The following is a 23,680-nucleotide window of genomic DNA, read 5'->3' as shown; positions in this document are numbered from 1 at the left end:
CTGGTGTTTAAATTCTTCCAATAGACTCCTATCTCACAATAAAAATGAGGTTATTCCAATGGCCTTTGGGGACCTGAGACAACCTGGCATCCCTTGCCTCCTGGACTGCAGGTCCTACAGCTCCCCCACCCCTCCCACTCATTCCCTTCCTGCCACTCAAGACTCTGGCTGCTCCTCCTCAGTCTGAAAAGGGGACCCCAATGCCAAACTCGTACATCACAGAGCGCTCCAGTCCCTCTGGACTGGACAAACTTAGATCCAAATGACTAACTGAGCCTTGAAATGAGAATTGTGAGCACATTATTTGAAAAATTATTCAAAGTAAATTATAAATAGAACAGGGGAGACTAAGTCAAACACAGTTTGGCTAAAATTTACATTTGTCCCAAATTATGACTGAATGAAAAGTAGATGCCTTTAAGGAGTGGAGGTCATGACAATGCATGATTTGAGATGCAAATATCTCTAAATTTAATTCCAATTGACATGAATAAAAATAAAATATCAACTAAAAATATATGAAAAGCAACTGAATGAAAAGTACTGCAAGATACAGCATTTACACATCAGTTCATCTGGGAAATCTGGATTTGACTGTCAAGGTAGTCCACACAATTGAATCTTTTCTCTCTCTTTTTTTTATTTGTTCACACAATTGAATCTTAATTTCAAAATACTCATTTTAGGTCTGAGCATTTCATTTATCTGCTTCATCACGATACTAAAATGTGGTGACAGAACGATTAAAATGACTTGGGCACTATAACAGTAAATTACTAAGACCTGTCTGTACCTATCAACAACTTACAGCTTAATCTCTTAGAAGTTCAGGTGACACGGCATCTTTACTCAAAGTAAAGCACCTCTCAGGTCTAATTTTTGTTTGCTGGATACAAGATATGCTTTCAGGCTGCTTTACAGTGTATATATTTATAGCGCACACATTTCTTATATTCAACTAGTTTCAACATTCAGCTTCCATCAGATACCTCTTTGAATTTTCTTTGAGGAACTCTGAAAATTACTTCCCTTTCTGGGTACTTACTTTCATTTCTGCTCTGTCAGTTACATGCTGATACAGTCTGTCCTTTAAACATTTGTATTCATTGACTAATTCCCTGTTTCCTTCCTCCAGCATCAGAACTCGTTTGCTCATGGCTTCAAGTTTTCCCATGTGATCCAGAAACGGCTCTGGGATATTAAGTATTGTCTTTTTGCTTTTGGCCTTATTTTGAGCAACTTCCAGTTGCTGTCGAAGCAACATGTTTTCACTTTCTAGTTCACATACTCTCTCCTCCAAGAATGCCTGCTTTACAATGTATTTGTTGACTTTCCCTTGTTTTCTCTGAGACAACGATTCAGTTTCCTTCTTTGAACACTGGGCTTGGCCTCGGTCTCTATGCACACATTCTAATACCAACGTCGTTGGTCTAAAAGCATATGTCCTGGGATGGAGCTCAATTTCTTGGCCACGGAATTGACTTCCAGCTTCAGGAAGTTGCTGAGGAAGCACCTCGCTGTTATCTTCTGGGTCAGACAGCTCAAAATCCATTGTGTCCTGTAAGTGAAACCCCTCATCTCTTACTCTTTGAACTGTACTCAATAAACTGACATATCATAATTTCCTTTGAAGTGAAAGACTAATCTCTAAGTTTATACAACAAAAAGTTTGCAATAACTGGGTATCCAACTGGAAGAACTTAAGGTGGATACAAATCTCAAACTTTAAACAAGCAGAAATCCCCAAAAGTTCAAAAATTTAATTAAAGATACTGAATCCATGAAAGTAAAAAAGAAACCACAAAAGGATGTTTACGAAGCTCAGAACTGGGAAGGCCTTTCTTTCTCTGAAATACAACAAACCCAAAAGGCTTAAAATAAGAAATGAATAAATCTGAAAACACTTAAAAATTATATCTGACATCTAACCTTTACAGCTACCCCCAAAGTAAGAGCCTTAGCTCTGTATATATTTGGACAGCTTAAATTTCCTAAAAAATTTTTTCCTGAAAATATTCCATGAATATTCTCCCTTTCTAACATTTTTAGACCGAATTATAAGAATTACATCTACAGATAAGTGATAAATCTAAGCACTGTACTAAGTACGTCTACAAACATCAGTTAACACAGCTGTGACAATTCTGGAATAAAGGGTTAAAAACACAAGCAAGCTGCAGGGTTTCCCCCAGGGCTTCTGACTCTCTGACTCTTACACCAAACCAAAGCCACTTCTGTAGGATAAATATATAAACACAAGAGAACCTTCTATGTCCCTAATGGTGAATACACTAAAGGTAAAGAAGGTCAAATTTACAGAGCTCTTAGAAAATCAGGAGACTATTTGCTTCTGCAATAATTTTTATTTCTTCCTCATGGTGTTTATAACAGTGATGGATGTGAAATAGTAGGGAAATACAGTGAACTGTTTTATTAAAAATAAAATACTGATCAATAAATTATCACTATAGATTATGGCATGTCTGTCACTATATTCAAAAGCTCCTTGTACTGAAATCAGATACCACATGGAGCAGAGTGTTACTTTTTATCACACGTAGGAGAATGACACCCAAACTACGCCAAACTACGGTTTCTGAACTGGCTATACATTTTCCTCCTTACCATCAGTGGAAATGATAAAGTAACCTCTCCATTTGTCTATCAAAGGAGTCAGATCACTGCCAGAAACTAGAATGCCTACTGTTAGTAGCAACAGTTTTGAGATAATGGAAAGTTCATCAATTCCTACGGGAAATATGAATAGCCTCTCCTTGGATGAGGCCATTGTGAATGTCACTATGTCACTGTTGCAGGCAAATGGATTTGAATTCACAATATTGCTTTATCCAATGAACCAGAAATGAAACCCCCAGAAAATATATTTACATATATAGGCTTTTAAAACCTTCTATACTTTCTGTACCTATAGTATTGGTTTTTAAACTATCTAAGTATACAAATTCATACACACACACACGTTTGAAGATGACTAAAGGAAATACCTCAGCATTCATTTTCTTATTAGCCTTTTCTGCCTCCTTTTGTTGGGAAAGATGATGGGCCAGGATTTCATCTTGTATTACTCTGGCATTCTGCTCTCGAGAAAGTTGTCTCTGAGTGTCATTTTGCTCTTCTAAAACCTGGAGACATATTTCATTAGGTTTTGGGTTTTATACCATGAAAAAAAGTCAAAGAAAGCTTAGGAGGGTAATCTTTAAAAAAATTTTTTTTAAACTGTTAAAAAGAAGTAGCCTTTTTAAGCACAGGGATCTTTAATGCACATAAATAACTCAAATTCTATTATATATGACAGCTAAATTTATCACAGAGCAAAAACACAAGGGATGTAGTATCATGAAAGAAAAAGCTTTTTTTTTTTTTTAACACTTTTTAAATTGAGTTGTAGTCATTTTACAATGTTGTGTCAAATTCCAGTGTAGAGCACAATTTTTCAGTTGTACATGAACATATATATATTCATTGTGACTTTTTTTTGTGAGCTACCACAAGATCTTGTATATATTTCCCTGTGCTATATACAGTATAATCTTGTTTATCTATGCTTCATATGCCTGTCAGTATCTACAAATTTTGAAATCCCAGCGAAAGAAAATTTCTTTATAAGGCATTTAACCAATTCCATCACAGTCTCAAGGCAATTCAGCCTGGATTTTAACTTCAAAAAGCCAAAATTAACTCATGGATTTGAATTCGACTTGTTACTTTGTTGAATGGACCAAAACCGTCAATCCTTATGTTAATGATTAAGCTCAATTTAACTTCCATTCCTTCATTCAGAAAAGACACAGAGCATCTATTAGATGCCAAGAACACCAAGAAATTAGTAAGTTAAGCTCTAACTGTCATAGTTCATATTTAGGATGAGATAACTCTTACTTGTTTTAAATGAAAATATAGATTAATTCAAAAGAATATTATAAAGAATATTGATGAAACAGTGTTACAGATATGAAATTTTCACGAAACACAAATTTACCTGATTTGCTTTATTCCATATGCTCTTCACTTTGCATTCTAGTGCTCGGGCAGTGATTTCAAGTTGTTGTTTCAGGTAAACTTGCTCATTGTATTGTTTCTCTTTTCTTTTCAAGTCATCCTTTGTTTTTTCATATAATATATAAGCATTTCTCTTCTTCTTTGTTTCTTGTTCTAATGTGAATCTGCAGTGAAATATGCTTACCTTAAAATTTATTTTGTTAGAAAATAAAAAGTTCGTTTTATGATCTGGTTCTTCACATGCTGATTTATTACCCTAATGGAATTTCTATGTTCTCAATTTTTTTTTTTTTCATTTCTAAGTCTCACATTTTAAATTCCTCACTTCAATCTCTTCATAATGATAGACTTATGTGTATATATATATATATTTGAAAAGTAGCAATGAAAACACATAATGCTACTGAGTTTCAGTCAAGAGTAACTCTGGTCAATAGTGTAGGGAAGAAATTTTGCAATTATTCAGTAAGGTTTGAATTGAAAATTACCCTTTTCCCCCCACATAGTCATAAATTACTCCTTCATTAGGACAGAGAATTTAGTTATTAATTAAAAGAGAAGTTGCTATTTAGAAACAGGTTTATAAGTTCATGAGAAATAAAATTTCAACTTCATGAGATATTACAGGGACTCCTACATGATCTCCAGGGGAAGGTAACATCCGCAGACGACTTTTCCAGAACACAGACCCGGTAATTAGCATAATCCAAGGCGAGGCTGGGGAGTCTACTCCCTGATGCCCTACACTTTATGTTTCTCCTTTTGCAGCACTTTGAACTTACCTTGTTGAATATTATTTATTTAGTAAATCATTTTTAAATCCCTTTTGGTACAAGGCAGGATCCCTATTAAGTAATTAAGAAATTAAGAGTAATCTGTGCTTTCAGCATAGACCTTTGAACTAATCTTATCTCTGTATGAGAGAGATGCTGAAAAAACTAACCAGTAATAACTCTTCACTTTACTTTTTAGTCCATCCATTCATATGTTAAGAATCAAACTGCATAAATTTTTTTTTAAGTTTTTGCCTTGAGAAAAATGGTCATTTCATAATTCTGCAAGTGGGAATGTAAAGTAATATAAACTTTCTGGAGGACAATTGAGAGATAAGGATCAAAGACTTTTTTTAAAGAAATATAGAATGGGGTGTGTGTGTGTGTGTGTGTGTGTGTGTGCGTGTGTGCGTGTGTGTGTATGGCTGTGTTATTTCCAAGAGTCTCATATTCCACAATATTCTTGAAATTTCCTCCCCTGTAAAATCTCAAAAGGTAAGTTAGCAATTTTAAGACTTCTCCTACATACCTACAGTATTAAAGTAAATATAAAGAGTTCAAATATTTCTTTAAGACCAAGAAATTCAGTACCTCATGCTGCAGAGCTCTCGTTCCCACTCCACATTTTGAAGCTTTAACTGTGATGTTTCTTCTCTTGTTTTCAACAGCTCTGTTTGTAGCCAGTTCACCTTATTTTCCATTTCTTTAATTTTTCCTCTAAGTAGTGCAGAGTCACATTCTTTCAGTTCTATTGATCTGAATGAATGAACTGGATCCGGAATTTTCAATAACCTATCAGAATCTGCATTAGGAAGAAAACAAAAATAGAAACAAAATATATGAATAATTTTTGTGTACAAAGGACTGTGCATTTTCACATTCATTCATCCATATATTGAACAAATGGATATTAAGCATCTATAACATGGAAGACATTCTTCTAAGCTCTGCAGATATTAAAAGAATGACAAAGTAACATTATGAACATTATGCAAGTAAATCTGACAATTCAGATGAAGTGGGTAAAATTCCTTCAGAGAGAGAAATTACAAAAGCTCAATTAAGAAAGAACAAATAAGCTAAAAAGCCCTATATCTTAAAAGCCAAAGCAGAAGTCCTATTTAAAGACCTTATGACAAAGAAAATCCCAGTCCCAATGGTTACACTGGTGAATTCGACCAAGTATTTTAGGAAAATTTAATACCAGCTCTACACAAATTCTCCTCAAAAAACGAAGAGGAAGAAATATGTCCTCATTCTATAAAACTAACATTACCCTGAATCCAAAACCAGACAAAGATATTACAAGAAAGAAAACTAATGTCATGAAAATGGAGGTAAAAATTCTAAACAAAACATTAGCAAATTAAATCCAACAATACAGGAAAATTCATCACGACCAAGTGGGGTGTATCCCAAGAATGCAGGGCTGTTTTAACACGTAAAAATCAATGTTATTCATCATATTAACAAACTAAAAAAGAAACCATATGATCATGTCAGTGGATAAAAAGAGGCACCTGCCAAACCTCCATATCGATTCCTGATAAAAACTTCCAGCAAACTAGGAACCAAGGGAACGTCTTCACTATGACAAAGATCTGTGCTAACCCTACAGCTGACACCATATGCAATGGTGAGAAACGGAATGCTTTTCCCAGAAGGTGAGGAACCAGACAGGAATGACTTCTCTTACTCCTTCTATTCAGCACTATACTGGAGCCAGTGCAATCAGGCAAAATGAAAAACCAAAAGACATCTAGATGGGAAATGAAGAGGTAAGACTGTGCTAATCAGCGGGGAATATGATTACATGGTGCGAGTCAGCTAACTCCAACCTGTGGGCCGGGTTGCTTGCTTTGGTAAATAAAGTTTTACTGAAATACAGCCACGTCCATTAACTTGTGTATTGTCTATGGCTACTCTTGTTGCAACAGTGACAGAGCTGACTAGCTGTGACAGAGAATGTATTTATTGGCTGCAAGTCTTAAACGTGAACTGTCTTTAGTAAGACAGTAGTTTAAAGAAGAAAAAGCTTGACCACCTTTGGTTACGTAGAAAATCTGAGAGAATCCATAAAAAGGCTACTAGAACTAATAAATGGGTTCAGTCAGGTTGGAGGGCACAGAGTCAGTATACAGAAATCAACAGTATTTCTCTCATCAGAAACTAAAATTTAAAATACATTATTTTAAAACAAACAAATAAATAAGAATACACTACTTATAACCGCACTGAAAAATAAGAAATACAGGTAAGCTCATAAAAGATGGAAAGACCCAGACACTAAAAACTCTAAAATATTACTGAGAAAATCAAGGAAGACCTAAACGGAGAAATAAACTTTGTTCGGGGTTAAAAATTCCATATGGTTAAGAAGTCAGTTCTCCCCGAATTAATCTACAGATTCAACATAATCTACGTCTAATTTCCAGGACACTAGCAGCCTTTTTTTTTTTTTTTTTTTTTTTACATTGACAAGCTGATTCTAAAACTCATGTGGAAAGAAGGGTAATAAAATGAAACAAGATGAAGCCAGAGGACTGTGGCCTTTAACTATGGAGCTGTGAGAAGCAGTAGCTGGATTTTAAGCAAAGGGGTAACAAAGATCTGAATTTTAAAAACTATCTAGTAATCATGGTTGCGGTGTAGACCAAGGTTCCAGGAGGCGGACAGCATAGAAGAAAGTCCTGAGGTGATTTCAGCGTTCTAGGAGGGAAGCAGTGATAACCTGACCTTGGGTGAAGGCGTAGGAGCAGCAGAGTCAACAGAAAGCACAGGGAGTGGGAACGGTCACAGCCCCTGGCTGGCAGCGCACAACACGTCTGATTCTGCTTTGACACAAAGCAGGTTTCTGAGACGCAGCGGACTGTAACGTAGCCGTGCTCCCTGGGGCAGTACTAGGTGTGCACACTTTACCACGAGATACTTAAAAAGGCTGTGTAGTCATACAGGGGTCCTACCTTTACTGTCCGGGCCAAGTTCTTCGATTAGCCTCAGGGTATTCTTACAATTAGGGTAAAGCGACTTGCGATCCTCAGAAGCTGTTTCCGGTGACAGAGTTAAGTCATCGAGGTCGTCCACAGAATTAATCTGCTCTTTGACCTACAAATAAATAATGCTATTTCACAGTGTCTCCAACATAGTTATAAAATATGCTTAGTGTACAGAGGTGATAAATATCCATCTTTTTATGAGAGCAAAAACACAGACACTTCTCGAAAGAACTGACTTTTGTCAAAAGGCTAACTTTATCAATAGTGTTTCTAAATTATTTTTAAGTAAATGTCTCTACAACAAAGGAAGATTTTCTGTTTTTCCACTCTTTTATCATTTATGAATTATTTTTACCATAGGGAAATATTTTTATAAGTAGTATTTTACTATACCTTGTCCTTTTTAGTAGACATTTTCTTTGAAGACCTGAAAAAAGAAAAAAGCAATTCATTTAAGCCAAATACTAAATATTGAAAATACAAGAAATATGTAAATCTATTATTTTTATATAAAATCTTTGCATTGATAATTAATTTTCAATAAAAGGGATTAAACAAACAGTGGAAACAGTAACATTAAAGGACAAAGAAAGTATGTCAATTATATTATTGACAAAGTATTAAATTTAAATCAAGGGGACAAGCAGAGGAAAAGGAAAAACATAACATTACTTGTATTATTTGGTAGGAAAAAATACACCAGGATTTTCTTCTTGTTGTCTTTTTCAATAAAAACTGGCTTTTATGGCAATAAAACCTGTTTGGAAAGTATTACTGAAGTCCTTATATGAAAGAAACCCTTTTCTAATAACCATGGTATTAGCTTTTTTGAGGACTTACTATGTAACCGCTATGCATTATTATTAGCACTTTACATGTCTTAAAGACATTTTAATCCTCACAACAATCCTGGGAGGTAGGTAATACATTAGGTACTTTACCCAGGAAGAAAATGAGGCACAGAAAGGCTAAGTCATTTGTCGAAGCCCCTATGTCTGCCCAGAATTCCAACCCAGGCAATCTGGCTTCAATACTTGCATTTCACAATATGCTAAGAAAGTAATATTTATTTTTAAGTATTTTTAACTAATGTAGTAAATGAATCTCTATTATTATTCTATGTCTAGGCATAATTATAAATAATTTCTGGGGCATATGTCCAGAAGGAACCCTACTTCAAAATGACACCTGCACCCCAATGTTCACAGCAGCACTATTTACAATAGCCAAGACATGGAAACAGCCTAAATGTCCATCAACAGATGACTGGATAAAGAAGAGGTGGTATATTTATACAATGGAATAATACTATTCAGCCATAAAACCCGACAACATAACGCCATTTGCAGCAACATGGATGCTCCTGGAGAATGTCATTCTAAGTGAAGTAAGCCAGAAAGAGAAAGAAAAAAACCATATGAGATCACTCATATGTCGAATCTAAAAACAAAAACAAAACATAAATACAAAACAGGAACAGACTTATAGACATAGAATGCAAACTTGTGGTTGCCAAGGGGGTGGAGGGTGGGAAGGGACAGACTGGGATTTCAAAATGTGGAATAGATAAACAAGATTATACTGTATAGCACAGCAAAATATATATAAGATCTTATGGAAGCTCACAGCAAAAAAAATGTGACAATGAATATATGTATGTTCATGTATAACTGAAAAATTGTGCTCTACACTGGAATTTGACACAACACTGCAAAACGACTATGACTCAATAAAAAAAGTGAAAATAATAATAATAATAATTTCTGAATCTTAACACCTATTTTTTAAAAATACAAAGACTTTAGACCTAGGCAATACTGGAAATCTACTTTTAATAAAGATTTGCTTTCGCTAAAGACATTAATCAGCGGGCATTCATTATCCATTCAGCTGTTTGTTCATGCATTTGACAGGTCCTTATGGACCATGATGGCTTTTTAAATTTAGAACTTAGTAATCCAAAAGTAATCATCTCTGATAGATTGTTAATAGTTTATTATTCTATTGTATATAAACAAAATCTTCCCCTTCTTCCTGGAACCTAAACAAATATTAAGTTAATATAATCTGATATTTTACAATAGCATACAAAACCATAGCCACTCATGGTGATACTGTCAAGGACACTATAAAATCTAGAATCATCAAGGAATGATTAAACCCTATTCAGTATGGCCTAAGTGTCTGTATACTCATTATGAGTATACAGTTTTTAAAAAATCTATGGACAATGGTGTAACTTTAAAGTCATTATCTGCATATTCAATTGCGTAAGAATATTACGCTTCAAAACTAACGAATAAGCCCTTACAACAAAACCATACATGAATAGTTTACTACAATATCTTAAAGATAACATAGTACAATCAATACACTTTCTAATATCAGAAATGCAAAGTTAAATTGAAAAACACGTCTTCTATGGAATCGCATCCAACAGCAAAGAGACATGCTCTACAATCTACCGTCTCATCATTAAAAAAAGAAAGGGAACCCCCACGAGCCCCACGTTCCCCTTCACTTATCACCCAGTCCTCTCCTGCCTTCCCAGGGAATGTCCTCTGAGGGGCTGTTCACACCGACTCACTACAGCCCGGCTTCCTTGGGGACGTAGTACTGAAACTACTTCCGGTCAAAGGCACTTGTCCTCATGTTAGCCTTTCGGCACTGTTCCTCCCACACAGTTGAGAATTCTCTTGCCTTGGCCTTTGCACTATATGCTGCTGTTCTATTTCCAGAGAAGGTAATCACTGCTAATACGTCTTCACCTACAAATAAAGAATTTGTAGATTTTACCTGCCACAACCTTGACCTCCTTCACTTAAGCTGCTGTTCTCATTCATGCGTAGGAGACCACCAGCCAGTGAGGCAGTCTTCTCCAATACATGTGAAGTCACAGATGCTTTTAATGTCCGTTTTCCACTTTCATTCTTCTTTACTTCCTTCATATGCAAGCCAGGACAGCTACTTTAAAACAATCCATAAAAAAGCCAATTTTTAAAAAATAGTTCTACTGATAAATTTAGAAAAAACCCCAATTTTTGTAAAACTCCAACTCTTACCCATCTTCAGTCATTTATTAATTCACAAAATGGTTAACAAGTGCCAACCATATGCAAGGAAACACAAATTCTTGCTTCAAAGACAGATAAACAATTATGATACAATGTGATATGCAAGAGCTGACATATGAAAGTAAAGTGAGCATAAGGAAGGCTTTACAGAACAGGGAAATAAACAGGAGGTCATGAGCAAAAGAGACAGGAGGAAATTATTCTACTTAAGAGATTAGAATGTGAGCACAAAGATTAGGCACAAGGCATTTAGGTGTGTCCTGGGAACCTGGAAGGAAGAGTACAAAATACATGGAAGCAAGTGGATAGATGAGCCTGGGAAGAAATGCTGAACAATATCTAGGAAAATAATAATTACCTACTGCTGAATACTGATCTAGGCTTACCTATCAGAATCTCCTTTCTGCAGAGCAGGAAACTGCCGGTCATCACTTTTTCCCCTCTTCCTCTGCCGAGTTAATCCTTCATGGTAACTGCCACCACACATGGTTTCTGACCCTTTCAGTTCACTTTTGTTCCTCTTCTCTTCTACTTCAACCTTTAGTGAAAGTTTGATACAAAGGGTAATTATTACTTTATTCATTAGAAACACTTTGTTTTCATTCATTTTATCATTTGACTCAGACTTTGCCCTGATTTCAATTGATTAAAATATTTTTGTGCTTATTTTAATTTTTATCATTTCAAGTCATTGAAGTGTTTGTAAATTCTGCTTCTTTCTGTTTGAGGAAAAGAAACAATTTCTAAAATTTCAAAAAGGACTTTCTGAATGTTGTGCTCTTACATCCACTCTTCCCCATGTGAATGGCAGAGACAGAGAAATAGAAAGACAAAGGCATAAAATTTGTCCTCTTCTGTCTTTACCACCTAGATTTTACATTAACCAGCCAGATTTAGAAGATGTCACACCTTGGTGCTTCAGTAACAGAAAGGAAACATTCTTCTTTCTGTGCTAAAGCTATCCTTTCCCCACTACTTTTTAAAATTCTTCTTTCATTTGGATCCTGGGGTATCAAAAAAGTGGTGTTTAATAAAATATATAAACCCAAGTTTACTGAAAGGAGCAGAGTGAAACTGATGAATTGCCAGTTAGTGTGGAATTCTGCAAAAGGAATAATGCTTCCCAATTTCACATTTAATAACCATGACCATTTTATAGCTAGACGGCATAGGAGTAATGAGTGATCTACTTTAGCCCCACTGTTTACTGACAATGGGAACACAACCAAGAAAGGTTAACTGATTTGTCCAAATTCCCTAAAGCAGTATTCCTGAGCATTTTACAGTGTCAAGAGAGATGATACAATTCTCTAACACTGAATCTAATAAGCTACCAAATAAATTCATCAAATTGATCAGATAAGTTAAAAGTGTGACTTTGGCAAAGCTGGGGGCAGGGCTCATCTCCTTTTTCTATTACAGGAGAACACCTTCAGAGCTCTATCCTTAACATTCTTTGCACCTCACACAAAAGAACACACACATTTTAAAAATCTATTACTAGAACTAAAAAAAATCATTCAGTGCATCTCACAACTCAAGTTTTCTCTTTTGGAGAGAAATACTGAATTTTTTTTTGCTGAGGGTTCATACTACCTATATAATAAAATCATACATGTCAAAACTTACTACATTTTATTAAATAATATACTGTAAGTGACTCAACAGAAACACCCGAAAGTGGTGATTCAAGAACATGTGGGAGCACATGTATTTCTTCTTAAGAATATCTCAAAGTGGCCATGATGGAATTCTAAGTGTCCAGTGATCAGTAAGACAGATAAGCCCGCACTCACTAACGCACAATACACGGATCAGTTTAGTGAGACCTTGTGCTTATATCCCTTCTCTCAGTCACTGCTTCCTTCCCATTCTATGGAAGTGCAACTTACATTTAAGCCAACAGATTAAAACAAAAAAACATACAAAAAAAAAAAAAACCACAACCTTGAGCTTATTATATTTCCTAAGCCATTTCACTTGCGTTTATTCCGGCTCAGGTCACGTGGCACACAGCTGAATTACTTTCCCACTTCATATGAAAGACTGGCACAGAGACTTAGGTTGGTTAAGGAACAAAACCCAGGAAAATACTTCCCTGAGTTCCTGTTATTTAGATGGCAGAAATAGTCTGTTTCTACACAATTACATATTTAGATGACCCCGTTTTATACATAGGCTATTTTCATAGAGTGGAAAATAAGATCAAATATGGATCAGAATGGAGGAGATTATTGATAAAGAGAAAAAACAGAGTAGCAGCAAAGGAACCTCTACCTCTTTCTGAAGCTGAATTTTCTTTTTCCAAACCCAGGAATTCTACTTGTAACATGCCTACCTCATTCTTAAACCTTTGCATACCTTGCTGTAACTCTTTTAGATATACTTTGGATGTTCTGTTACCATTTGATGGAGAAGAACTCACATTTCCTAATTCAGGGTCCATGTTTTTAGACTTATCAGCACCACAGTTATCTGCAAGCGATGGCTTCTGGAGCTGGTCTTGTATTGGTTTGGTTTTCTTACAAGTAATTGAAACAGCAGGCATATCATGACTTTTTATTTGAATCATGTGTTTCTTCTCACTGGAGCGGGCAAGCCCCAAACCAAAAAGGCTTTTTGGATCACTTACCTGAGGTGCATGTCCAATGTCTGATTTCCAGTGAGTATTTTGGTTCCTTTTCGGTTTTCTTTTCGTAGCAAATTCTTGGTCTTCTTTCACTTTAAATGGAACTCGGTTCCGTACTTCATTTTCTCTATCATTACAAAAACTCTCCTCAGTTTTGTTAAAAACGTGTTCAGTGTCTGGCTTACCATTTTCATCCAACTTATTTTCATTTAAATAAAGTTTTGAAGATGACTGGCAACCATACTTTCTTGACTCAGACTTGGAATAAAATGGAAAAACATTTTCAAGACTGGGCTCTTTGTGTTCAGAGACTGCCTGGAATCCTATAGAGACAGAGGCTCCAGGTGCATCTACTTCCTCAAAATCAAATATATTATCTATCACGTTGGAAGGTAGTTCCTTTAAGTCACCACGTAGTTCACAGTTGTCATGTAGTGACACTACCTTACGATGAAAAGTAATTTTGCCTTTTTCATGGATTTTACTGATTTTCTGATTTGACTTCTTTGTGATAAGTTCTGAATTATTTTTCCAGTCGAATTTGCCTTGTTTGACCCACATGTCCTCATGCTTCTCCACACAAGAACGTTTTGAAGACACAGGTATGTCCTTTCTGTCATGTTCCTTATTCATTTCTGGTTCTCTAGGCATTTTCTGCAGATGCACAAGTGAAAGATTAATCTGCGTGATTTGATCTTCAGATTTCTTTTCTTTCACACTACATGCTTGTAAAACACATTTATCCTTAAGTAGTCAAGTACGGATAAAGAAAAATTAGAAAATAATTAAAATTTAACAAACTTCTTAATCTATGTTTGGCTAGTCACAAACTGAGAAGTGAAACATAACTTGCCTTAGCCTTGAAACAGGAGAAAAATAGGAACTCAGAAACCTAACTTTGTCACTGTTTGTTTGAACTAAACAATTCACACATGTTAAATCTACCAAGAATCAGAGATTAGATTTTTAACATTACAAAGATTTCCTCACTAAAAAATATTTCACCTCTCATACCTTAAATAGTGAGCCCCTCCAGTGCATGTAAAGATTTTTTTTAAAGGACTAGTAACTGGACAATAAGCAAACTGTAAATTATTAGGTGCCAAAATCAATTAACATCAGAAAGAGGAACAAATTCCTGAATTTTAATGCAAATGATATACTATGATAGTGATCTATCTCAATACGTATTCTCTGCATCCACTGAGTTATATTATACTCTAACATTCACTAGTGAGAGTGAATAAAAGAATTTTTAATAATATTTACTGATTTCCTACCCTGAAATGAAATAAATTAGAAAGTTTTTGTTTCTTCCCTAACAGCAAAGGTCCAATCGTGGAAGGTTTGATTCTCTTACTAGGCAGCTGGGTTGACTCTATGACCCCTGTTCTCTCCCTGATTGTAGATTCTGAAATCGATTACATAGAGATCACAAGACAGAAGAATCTTTCATCTTGGCATTAATGACTTGCAATTTGAAACTGCAAATTTTGGACCACTGGGAATGACTGTTCCTTACATGAAACTAACTCGGTGGCCATCACTGCTATATTATTTACAATTTCAACTGCTTATATCACATGATTTAATATTTGATATCACCTTCATCATGTGAGGAAGTTATAAAGATGGAAGAAGTAAACCATATTCAGGAAGGTTTTTTGCCTCAATTCCAAGGATAAAGTTTAACTATAAATTATTATAGATCCTAACAATACTTTAACATTTGTAATTAGATAAAATGCTATTAAAAACTAAATATTAAGTAATTATTTATTGACTCTAAAAGTCTAGTTTGAAAGGCAATTTCTTTTGAACTGTGTTATTAAACCACAGAAAACAGTATTAAACAAGAAATTTAAATTTACATTTTTACATACCTGTGAGTGGTTATTTTCACTCGCATCAAGTCTTTCTTGCTCTTCCTCAGATGCCCTTTGTAAGTCTAGGTCTGCTGAAAAATGAATATACTTAGTTAAAATTCACTACTTAGAACAGCTAGATAAAAGGCACCATCTTTATAAAAACAGAAAAAACATTTCATCAATTGACAGTTGAAATTAAGCTTAATCTTTAGCTGGATATTTACTTCTTTAAGAAATACTTCTAATTATCTAAAACTTCAACAAACTATTTGGGAAATACTAGATGTTACCAGATTAAAGGCATACAAACATCTCAAAGTTTCACTCACAAATTGATTCACCAGACATGAACAAGACAAAGAGAAATAAAAACAAAATTTAAAAATACAGTAGAAATATACAAAGTCACGATAGACTCTATTCTCTACCTCCTAACAGTACCTTTTTAACAACATACCAGGCTTCAAGAGCAATGTTATTCATGGTTTCCAAAATTACTGTTACTTTTTATGCCTTTATCTTTCCTTAATCTGAAATGTTTCCCTCTATTGTTCTGACAGATTCCTTTTCCTCTTTGAAGACTCAGCCTGCTCTGTGAAGTCCTCCTGGATTGCAGCTGTCTTTCCACACAGACACAGGGATCTCTTTCCTTGGAGCTACCTTGGTACTTCACAGATTTTTCTACTGTGTCTTCACCAGCTGAACTGTAAACTATTTCTTTACATGTCTATCCTCTTTGCTCCCATGCTGTAGAGGACAAACTCTTAAAAGTATCTGTGTATAAACAGTATTTATTAGAAAAACTTTGAGTTTAGAGCTTGTAGTCACTACTATAGGAGATAACAGAATCTTTTGTAAATACAACATTAATTCTGCAGGTAAGGAAAGAAAAGATAAAACTATAGGAGCAGAAAAAATATTGTATGACTTATTACTACAGCTCTGATTATATCACTGATTAAGGCACTAAATTAATTGGTATATAAAGTAGAACACATATTAGATGTGGTTAATCAACAGACTGGGTATCCTAGAAGAATCAGAATTGATATTCCATATATTATTTTTAAGTGACAAAGCACTCCTTAAAATCCAATATCCTTTTCGACCCATCAATCCATTAAAAATAATAAAACAAGATGATATACTGTGTGGACACAGTTAAGAAGGAGGTCCTGTGTAGCAAATTCCCAATGACTGCCACTACCGCTGGGAAAGCCACTTCTAAAATACAAAGAGGCAGAGAATATACTAGAAATACTTTGATATTTAGTTGCAGAGGTGCTTTTTCAGTTACACTGAATATAGCTATAACAAATATTTATAAATTCAGAGCTAGATAAAAATAAAGCTAAGAAACCATACTTTGAGAAGGGAATCTTTGGATGGCCACCTAGGTTTCCCAACTAGTCACAAAGCTCTAGACATCACCCTCCTACCTGCTCTCAGGAGCATGCTAAATACTATTCTGAACGAACTTACTTTCACCTAATTCTCTTTGCTATTTAATATGTTGCTATGGTCAGAGAATGAACATAAATGTCATGCCAAAAGGTATTGTCTGGTTGTAGGTTGCATAAAAGGAGTAAACACAAAGGAGATCCTGCCACAAAATGATTTCTGCAAAGTCAGAGTATGGTGAAGCCACGCACAGGTAGACTATGGCTAGTTCTCTATGCTGCTTTATTACCTTCTTTGCGGCTTCTGTTCTCTGGCAGCTGTGACTCACACAGGCCACGGAGCGCTGCATGTTCTGACACAGACACAGCTCCAATATTCATCCGGTCTTTATCTACCAGGGCCGTCTGCCTCAGTTCTGTGGGTGCTGACTGGTTTGCGGTCACTGATCGTGATACTAACGGACATTTATCAACTTTCAAATGCTCGGCTCTTTGACCAGCCTCATTATTGAGGCTCAAACTAGTAGAAACCCAGTCTGAAGAACCTGAAAACAAAGTTTCCACTTATTAGAATGTGAACAACAATACAAATGACTAACTTTTACGAATTCTCTTCCCAGAGCAGCAGCCCCACGTCCGCAGCCCCACGCCCTTCTCTCCCCCAAACACACTGCTCCTTCCCAGCTGGTTGTACTTTACATGTCATTGCCGTTCATATAGGGAACCACTGTGTCTCTTTTTTCTACCTTTAATTTTCTAGTACTGCTAATTTGGATTCACTCATCACTCTCTATAAAACAGTCTATATTCTGTAAGAGCTTTATGAATTATGATTCTTCAACATATGAATTTTTTCATTAACAAAATGTATGTCTAATGAGCCATATACTGGATGTTTAAATATGCATGACAGTATTGAGTCCTAGAGACGTGGGCTTTAAGAAAACTTTTACTGAATGGTACTACATAAATTACAATGAGACAGTCTTTCCTCAATGTACCAATATCTTCAGAATTCTTACCTTAAGCCTTGGATAAACATCATAAATTTATATAAGAAAGGATAGCCTTGAGTGACTAATTTTTTCCATATAAAAATAGGGTAAATCTAGGTACAAACCAGATCCAAAGAGTACAGAGTGCCATGAGACAGGAAATATCTAACAAAAATGTTTTCCTTTTTTAAAAAGATTTAAGTTGTCAGATTCAAACTTTTTAAGACAAGTTAAAGAAGAAAAGGCGAGAAATGTAGAAGTGAACGTTAAAGCCCACTTCATCACAAGGGCCCCTTTATTATTTCACATCCATGAACCCTGTTTAAAACAGCACTTCTCAAGTGTCATCTGAGAAGCCCTGAAGCCCCATGTTCCCTCCATCTAGGGAGTCCAGGAGGTCAAAACTATTTTCACAATAGTACTGAATGCTATTTTCATTCTCATTCTCTGTTAAGGGTGCAGTGGAGGTTTCCAGATACATGACATGTGATAACATCAAAGCTCTAATGGTGAATGGAATGTTTGTGTGTGCTTGTTTTTTAAATCTTTTAGCTTTATTTTCTAATATACTAAACATCAATAGATACAACCCACTTAAAAGTTCTTCAAAATTCTCAATAATTTTTAATAGTATAAAAAATACCCTAAACCCAAAAACTTTTAGGATTATTGTTTTAAAATATCATATCTACCAAACATTAAGGTAGGACTAATTACTTCCATCATTTTTAATAATCAAAGACACCACACACACACAGAGAGAGAGAGAGAGAGAGAGAGAGAGCGCTAATCAAACCATCCAGTTGGCTTAAGACCTTTGGGCTAGGGAAATAGCTCAGTGGTAGACCACATGCTTAGCATGCACAAGGTTCTGGGTTCAATCCCTAGGACCTTCATTAATAAATAAATACAGAAATAAATAAATATCATCAATGTGATAGCACTAGATGAAATAATTAAAGTGAAATATGACTGACATGTTAGCAAGGGAAGCTTTACTCTACGTAAAGGTTAAAATTCAATTAAGCATTTTAAAACTCTGGAAAAATCTTAGAACCTAATAATCAATCTCTCAGAATCCCTGAAGAGTATAGGGACTCCAAGCTGAGCACTTTAGTGTCTCCCAACCTCAACAGAAACATCCAAGTCAAAGCTGACATTTTAAAAATCTATTTCTTAAGCTTATATATATTTTTCAAACATGGATACCAATAATAACATCTGCCTTATTTATGTCATCTTTCAATTAAATTTGAAGAAATAAAAGGAATTAGCAATAAGAAGACTGTACTTCTTTTCAGAGTTAAATTTGTATTGCAGAATTTACCTGATTTGAATGTTTGTAAATTCTTCATTTCTCCTGTTTTCTTAGGAACAGAATCTTTCACTCCAACTGCAGGCTGAAAGGTTTTTGAAACACACCGATTAATAATGTACATTTGATACAATCTGTAGTAATCATTCAAGGGGGGAGGGTCTAGCTCAGTGGTAGAGTGCCTGCTTAGCAGTGCATGAGGTCCTAAGCTAAATTCCCAGTACCCTCACTAAATAAAAAAAAAAAATCAAGATAAAAGTATAAAAGTTCTTACCTTCAAGTGAGGATATTTTTCAGTAGAATCTAAAAGCCAAAAGGGACACATAGTCAATTAGATGTAAATATGAAAGCCAACTACCCATTCACGCAGAGTTAGTACTGCGCAACCCTCGTGCTTGCTTTGGAAATGAACACGTTAGCTTTCGGTGTTTTGTTTTTCAGGGGCAGTTAGGACAGCAACAAGACAGAAACATGAATCCATTATAGATACTCAATAAAGAACGGGAATATAGGTTTAACAAAACATGCAGTTAAGATTTCAAAAGTACGATTATGTTTCAAGTGACTTATTTATAAAATAGAAACGTGTACATATACCAGTGTGAACTTGCTGCCTGAGAAGGAGAAAAGCGATCTCTAATCAGAGGAACAAATCACGGCTCCAAGAAGACAAATGTGAAAGCTGACCGTAAAATGCCACAGCACATCTTTAATGCGATTGACACCGTTAGACTACAAGTACTTATCATGCTCTTCAATTCGTCCTGTAATTTAGGAAGTCCACAGTTGTGATGGCAGTTCATTTGAATGTGCAATTCACTTCTCATCAGAGAAAGTGTTATGAATTGATCGCCTTGGATACACACTTGTAGGATAATAGTTCATAAAAATATTTTTCCCATACCCACATGGGCTATTGGTATGCCTACATTTCTTGGATCCTCTAGCCATCAATGTTTCTTGATCCACTCATACAAGAAAGAATGTATACTGAGTTTTCAATATTGAAATCTGGTGATCAAAAAAAATTTTAATTGCCACAGAATTATTAGATACTAAAAGTCTTTTATATTTCAAAACCTGTGCAGTATTCACTGAAAATAACAACTTCAGCATTTATGGAATGAACCCTGTTAATTTCTTTTCTTTCCAAAAGTAGTTTGGTTTGGTAAATCAGGCTAATGTTTACAAGGATTTTTGTGAAACAACCATCTTATCAAAAAATTAGCTATCCTTAAACAAACAAACAAAAAGCACAGTCAATGCTTCATATTCAAGTTAATCTCATTGGAATAACAAATACCAATACAACATTTACCTTTGAAGCCTGATAGGAGGAGAGGCTGTGGTTTACCCCAATTCTAGGCCCCCTCCTGATTCCAGTATTCTCTGGAGTGGCAATGATCTAACCTACCTTCAGTGCAAATACACTGACACCATTGAAAAGGAGTTCTCTCAAGTTTCCTCCTCAATTCCAAAATCACCTACCTGCTGCCTTTTTTTCCTCCTTCCTTCCTTTCACTTTCCTCTTCAAAGGTACCTCTACATCTGTGGTCTTAAATCTTCCCCTTTTCTATTCTTCTGACAGACGATCCCCACCACTTCTTTTTCCTCTCTGCTTAGCAGCAGTAGCTTACATCTCTAGTTTCTACTTCAACTCTTTGCCTCCCTCTGGCTATGAACGTGCTCAGAAAGAAAAACAAAATCATGCTTTTCCTTGTTGCTGTTGTCTTTAACTCCCCAGTGGCTCTTCTTCCAGATTCCCCTAAACACAAGTCTACCTTCTGAGCGTGATCTGAAGACCAGCAACAAGGGCTTCACCTGAGAGCTTGTTAGAAACACAGGCCCACTGCTCAGAATGTGCACTTTTCACTGGGTCCCCAGGTGACTAAAATTTGAGAAACCCCGGTCTATACCGAGTCTGCTTCTATAGCACTCGGACTTAACTGATCTCTCTGAAATCCAGCTGCACACGTCTCACTGTAACACTTCCCCAAAAGCTGCATCAGGAGCTGCAGACTTTTCAGTGGACTCTTTACCAGGCTCCAGATCCCCTGACCTCCCTGGAATGCACCCTGCTCTCTTCCTCTTTCCCACTCTTCTGTTGGCCTATGAGACACCATCCTATAAGGCAGCAACACGCTGCATGACACGAAGGTCCAGACATTGACAGCTGACCACACATGCCTGTGCTCACCGGCAGCCACACCCGGCTCTGCGTGATCAGGTACCACAGTCCTCGCTGCCTTCCTAAAGGTCAGGGGGGCGGGGGAGTGGAACGTTCTGCTGTGCCTCCCAGACAAGCTTTGGTGCTGGAAGAAGCTCAATTCATACCCGTCTCATTTCAAACACTCTTGTCTTCCTTCTCCTAAAGAACTATTCTACATTACCACCTCCTGCCAGGGACCGCCCCCTCCTTTTCCTTCATTCACTCCCCTCCTCTCTACCTCTCTCATTCTTCACTCCCTTCTTCCCTCCTCCTGGTTTCCTGCCTGTCCTCAGGTCACAGAGCATCTTGAAAGAAAGCTAACAACTGAGCTCCTTAAACAGCATTCTAGTTTAATCTGTTGCTGACACCTGGTAAGATATACAATATACTTCCTCTTCTCTTTTTTCTCACTATATGTTCAACAGGTGATTTTCTTTGGCTGAGAGAATAGATCCAAATCCATGTTTTAAATCAACATTCTGTAAAATGACTTTTTTTTTAATAAAATACAGTACTTACTTTCTATTTGTCCATTTAATGTATTTTTTTCTCCTAGACCTGCAGCTCCAGATAAATGATCGATACAGTTCGGTAGTTCAATCTCGGAGATACTCTGTTAAAATTAATATTAATAATGAGTTGCATAAAGATTTCCTGATTCCTTTCTAACAAAATACCTGCATTTCCTACCTTATTATTATTATTTTAATTTCCTACTTTAAAAGCAATTACACTTAAAAACAAAATAAGCATATCCTGGAAACCCAAACATTTAAATAGAAAATTTCATATACACTCTTTAGATCAAGTCTATCTTTTATCTTCAGTTGGCTTTTGACTCTGTAAACTGAGCATGGAAAGCTAGAGCAAATATTTTCACAGACAAAATACTGACTTACATGCAGATTTCAACAAAGAATTAACTTCAAAACACCTAATTCCATTTTGCATTCCTCGACAAAAGAAGAGGACGTTTAAAAAAATATGTATTTTTATATGTATAACTGAATTGCTTTGCAGTACACTTGAAAGTAACATTATAAACTGACTACACTTCAGTAAAAAGTAAAATTAAAAATATACATATTTAAATATATTCTTTAATAAGTGTGCTATAAGTTTAAAATGTTTCTTAGTACAGATATTGTTTTTAGTATTAAAATAACATACATGGCATGAAAAGAAGCCTTAGAGTCTGTCATGTTGAGTATTAACAGAACACTGTGGAAACTGCTACATTTCAGTAAACAAAGGCTTAGCAGAATCTAACTATTATTTGATAAAACTTTTATTGATAGGGAAAATAGTTGAATAAAGTACCAAAATAGAAAGAAAAATATTTGTTTAAATTAACAGCAGAAAAATGTTTAATGTAGCTATGCAGCTCTTCAAAAAAGTACCATAAGCTTTACTTTACTTAGGGAAGAATAAGAACACTGCTTAGTGACCACCCGCATGTGCCAGGCCCTTATGATGCACATTCTCTTTTCTACACACAACAATAATAACAGTGATTCTAAGGACGGTTACCCACTTGCTGCTTCCTGGTCACTCCAAGATGCTGGAGTATGGTGATGAGCAGATGTGACCCGCTGATCTCTCTGTCCGGAACATCCCTCCCCGGGACCTAAGTGTGACTGGCTCCTTCCTGTCCATCACCTGGCAGCTCTGGTCACACTCAGCTCTTTTCTGACTACCTAAGTTCCACCCTTACTCCACCCTCGTCCTAACTACAAACTCCCCCACTGTTGTCTAAACTAACGCTCTCCACGTTCCTTATATGAAGGACTTACTGTCCCTGATAAAGGGTTCCTGTTTACTTGTTCTTCTGTTCCTGCCACTACAGCCTAACCCCTCAACTGCTACATTCAGTGTCTAACTGCCTGGTGCATAGCTGGTGTTCAGGAACAGAAATTTATTTAAGGTCAAAACACCTAAAACCCCCAGAGGGCTTCAAGTACCAAAGCACTATATACCTATCAGAGATGTCCGATAATAGTCTACCAACACTCAACATACCCCAAATGAGAAATCCCCATGCCCGCTCTAACTTTCCCATTTTATTGTCCTTCAGATTTTAAAAAAGTGTCCTCAGCATTTCACTAGGTCACTAGTGGCCACTGTGATCATTCTGTCTTACATTTCTATAGCACCCTTTACAGTTGACAATGTGTTTTCACACTTGTTACCACATTTTTGTTCATGACACATAACCTGAGACGTACGTATCAGTACCATGTTTTTGAACGAGGTCACTGACATTCAAATAAGTCAGACAAGTTTTTCCAAGATCCCACAGTGGGTCAGAACCAGGATGCTATCTCTGCTGACTTCAGATACAGTGCTGTGCCACTAGGCAGGAGCTGCCGAGATCCAAGAGTTCAGGCTCTTCTTGCCTCTT

At 36.0% G+C, this 23,680-nt stretch overlaps 1 protein-coding gene across 5 annotated transcripts in view; it reads right to left on the bottom strand.

Moving 5' to 3' along the window:
* Positions 1 to 23,680, bottom strand: part of LOC135319200 (ankyrin repeat domain-containing protein 26-like) — a 64,284-nt gene that overhangs the window by 10,393 nt on the left and 30,211 nt on the right. For 3 of the 5 annotated variants that reach the window (XM_064478449.1, XM_064478448.1, XM_064478452.1), the window contains 14 exons: positions 21,799 to 21,892; positions 19,345 to 19,373; positions 19,083 to 19,155; positions 17,051 to 17,305; positions 15,376 to 15,449; positions 13,496 to 14,146; positions 11,250 to 11,401; positions 10,586 to 10,756; positions 8,183 to 8,216; positions 7,757 to 7,898; positions 5,385 to 5,595; positions 4,001 to 4,184; positions 3,006 to 3,143; positions 1,046 to 1,558 (listed from right to left, as the gene is read on the bottom strand). In XM_064478449.1, coding sequence (XP_064334519.1) covers positions 1,046 to 1,558; positions 3,006 to 3,143; positions 4,001 to 4,184; positions 5,385 to 5,595; positions 7,757 to 7,898; positions 8,183 to 8,216; positions 10,586 to 10,756; positions 11,250 to 11,401; positions 13,496 to 14,146; positions 15,376 to 15,449; positions 17,051 to 17,305; positions 19,083 to 19,155; positions 19,345 to 19,373; positions 21,799 to 21,892 — 2,721 coding nt within the window. The remainder of the gene's footprint in view (positions 1 to 1,045; positions 1,559 to 3,005; positions 3,144 to 4,000; positions 4,185 to 5,384; positions 5,596 to 7,756; positions 7,899 to 8,182; positions 8,217 to 10,585; positions 10,757 to 11,249; positions 11,402 to 13,495; positions 14,147 to 15,375; positions 15,450 to 17,050; positions 17,306 to 19,082; positions 19,156 to 19,344; positions 19,374 to 21,798; positions 21,893 to 23,680) is intronic. The other 2 variants (XM_064478451.1, XM_064478450.1) reach the window with 2 other exon arrangements.

Source organism: Camelus dromedarius, chromosome 24 (assembly GCF_036321535.1).
Source record: "Camelus dromedarius isolate mCamDro1 chromosome 24, mCamDro1.pat, whole genome shotgun sequence".
Lineage (NCBI taxonomy): Eukaryota > Metazoa > Chordata > Mammalia > Artiodactyla > Camelidae > Camelus > Camelus dromedarius.
The sequence above is the reverse complement of the archived record's forward strand: the minus strand, read 5'-3'. Positions and strand labels throughout refer to the sequence as shown.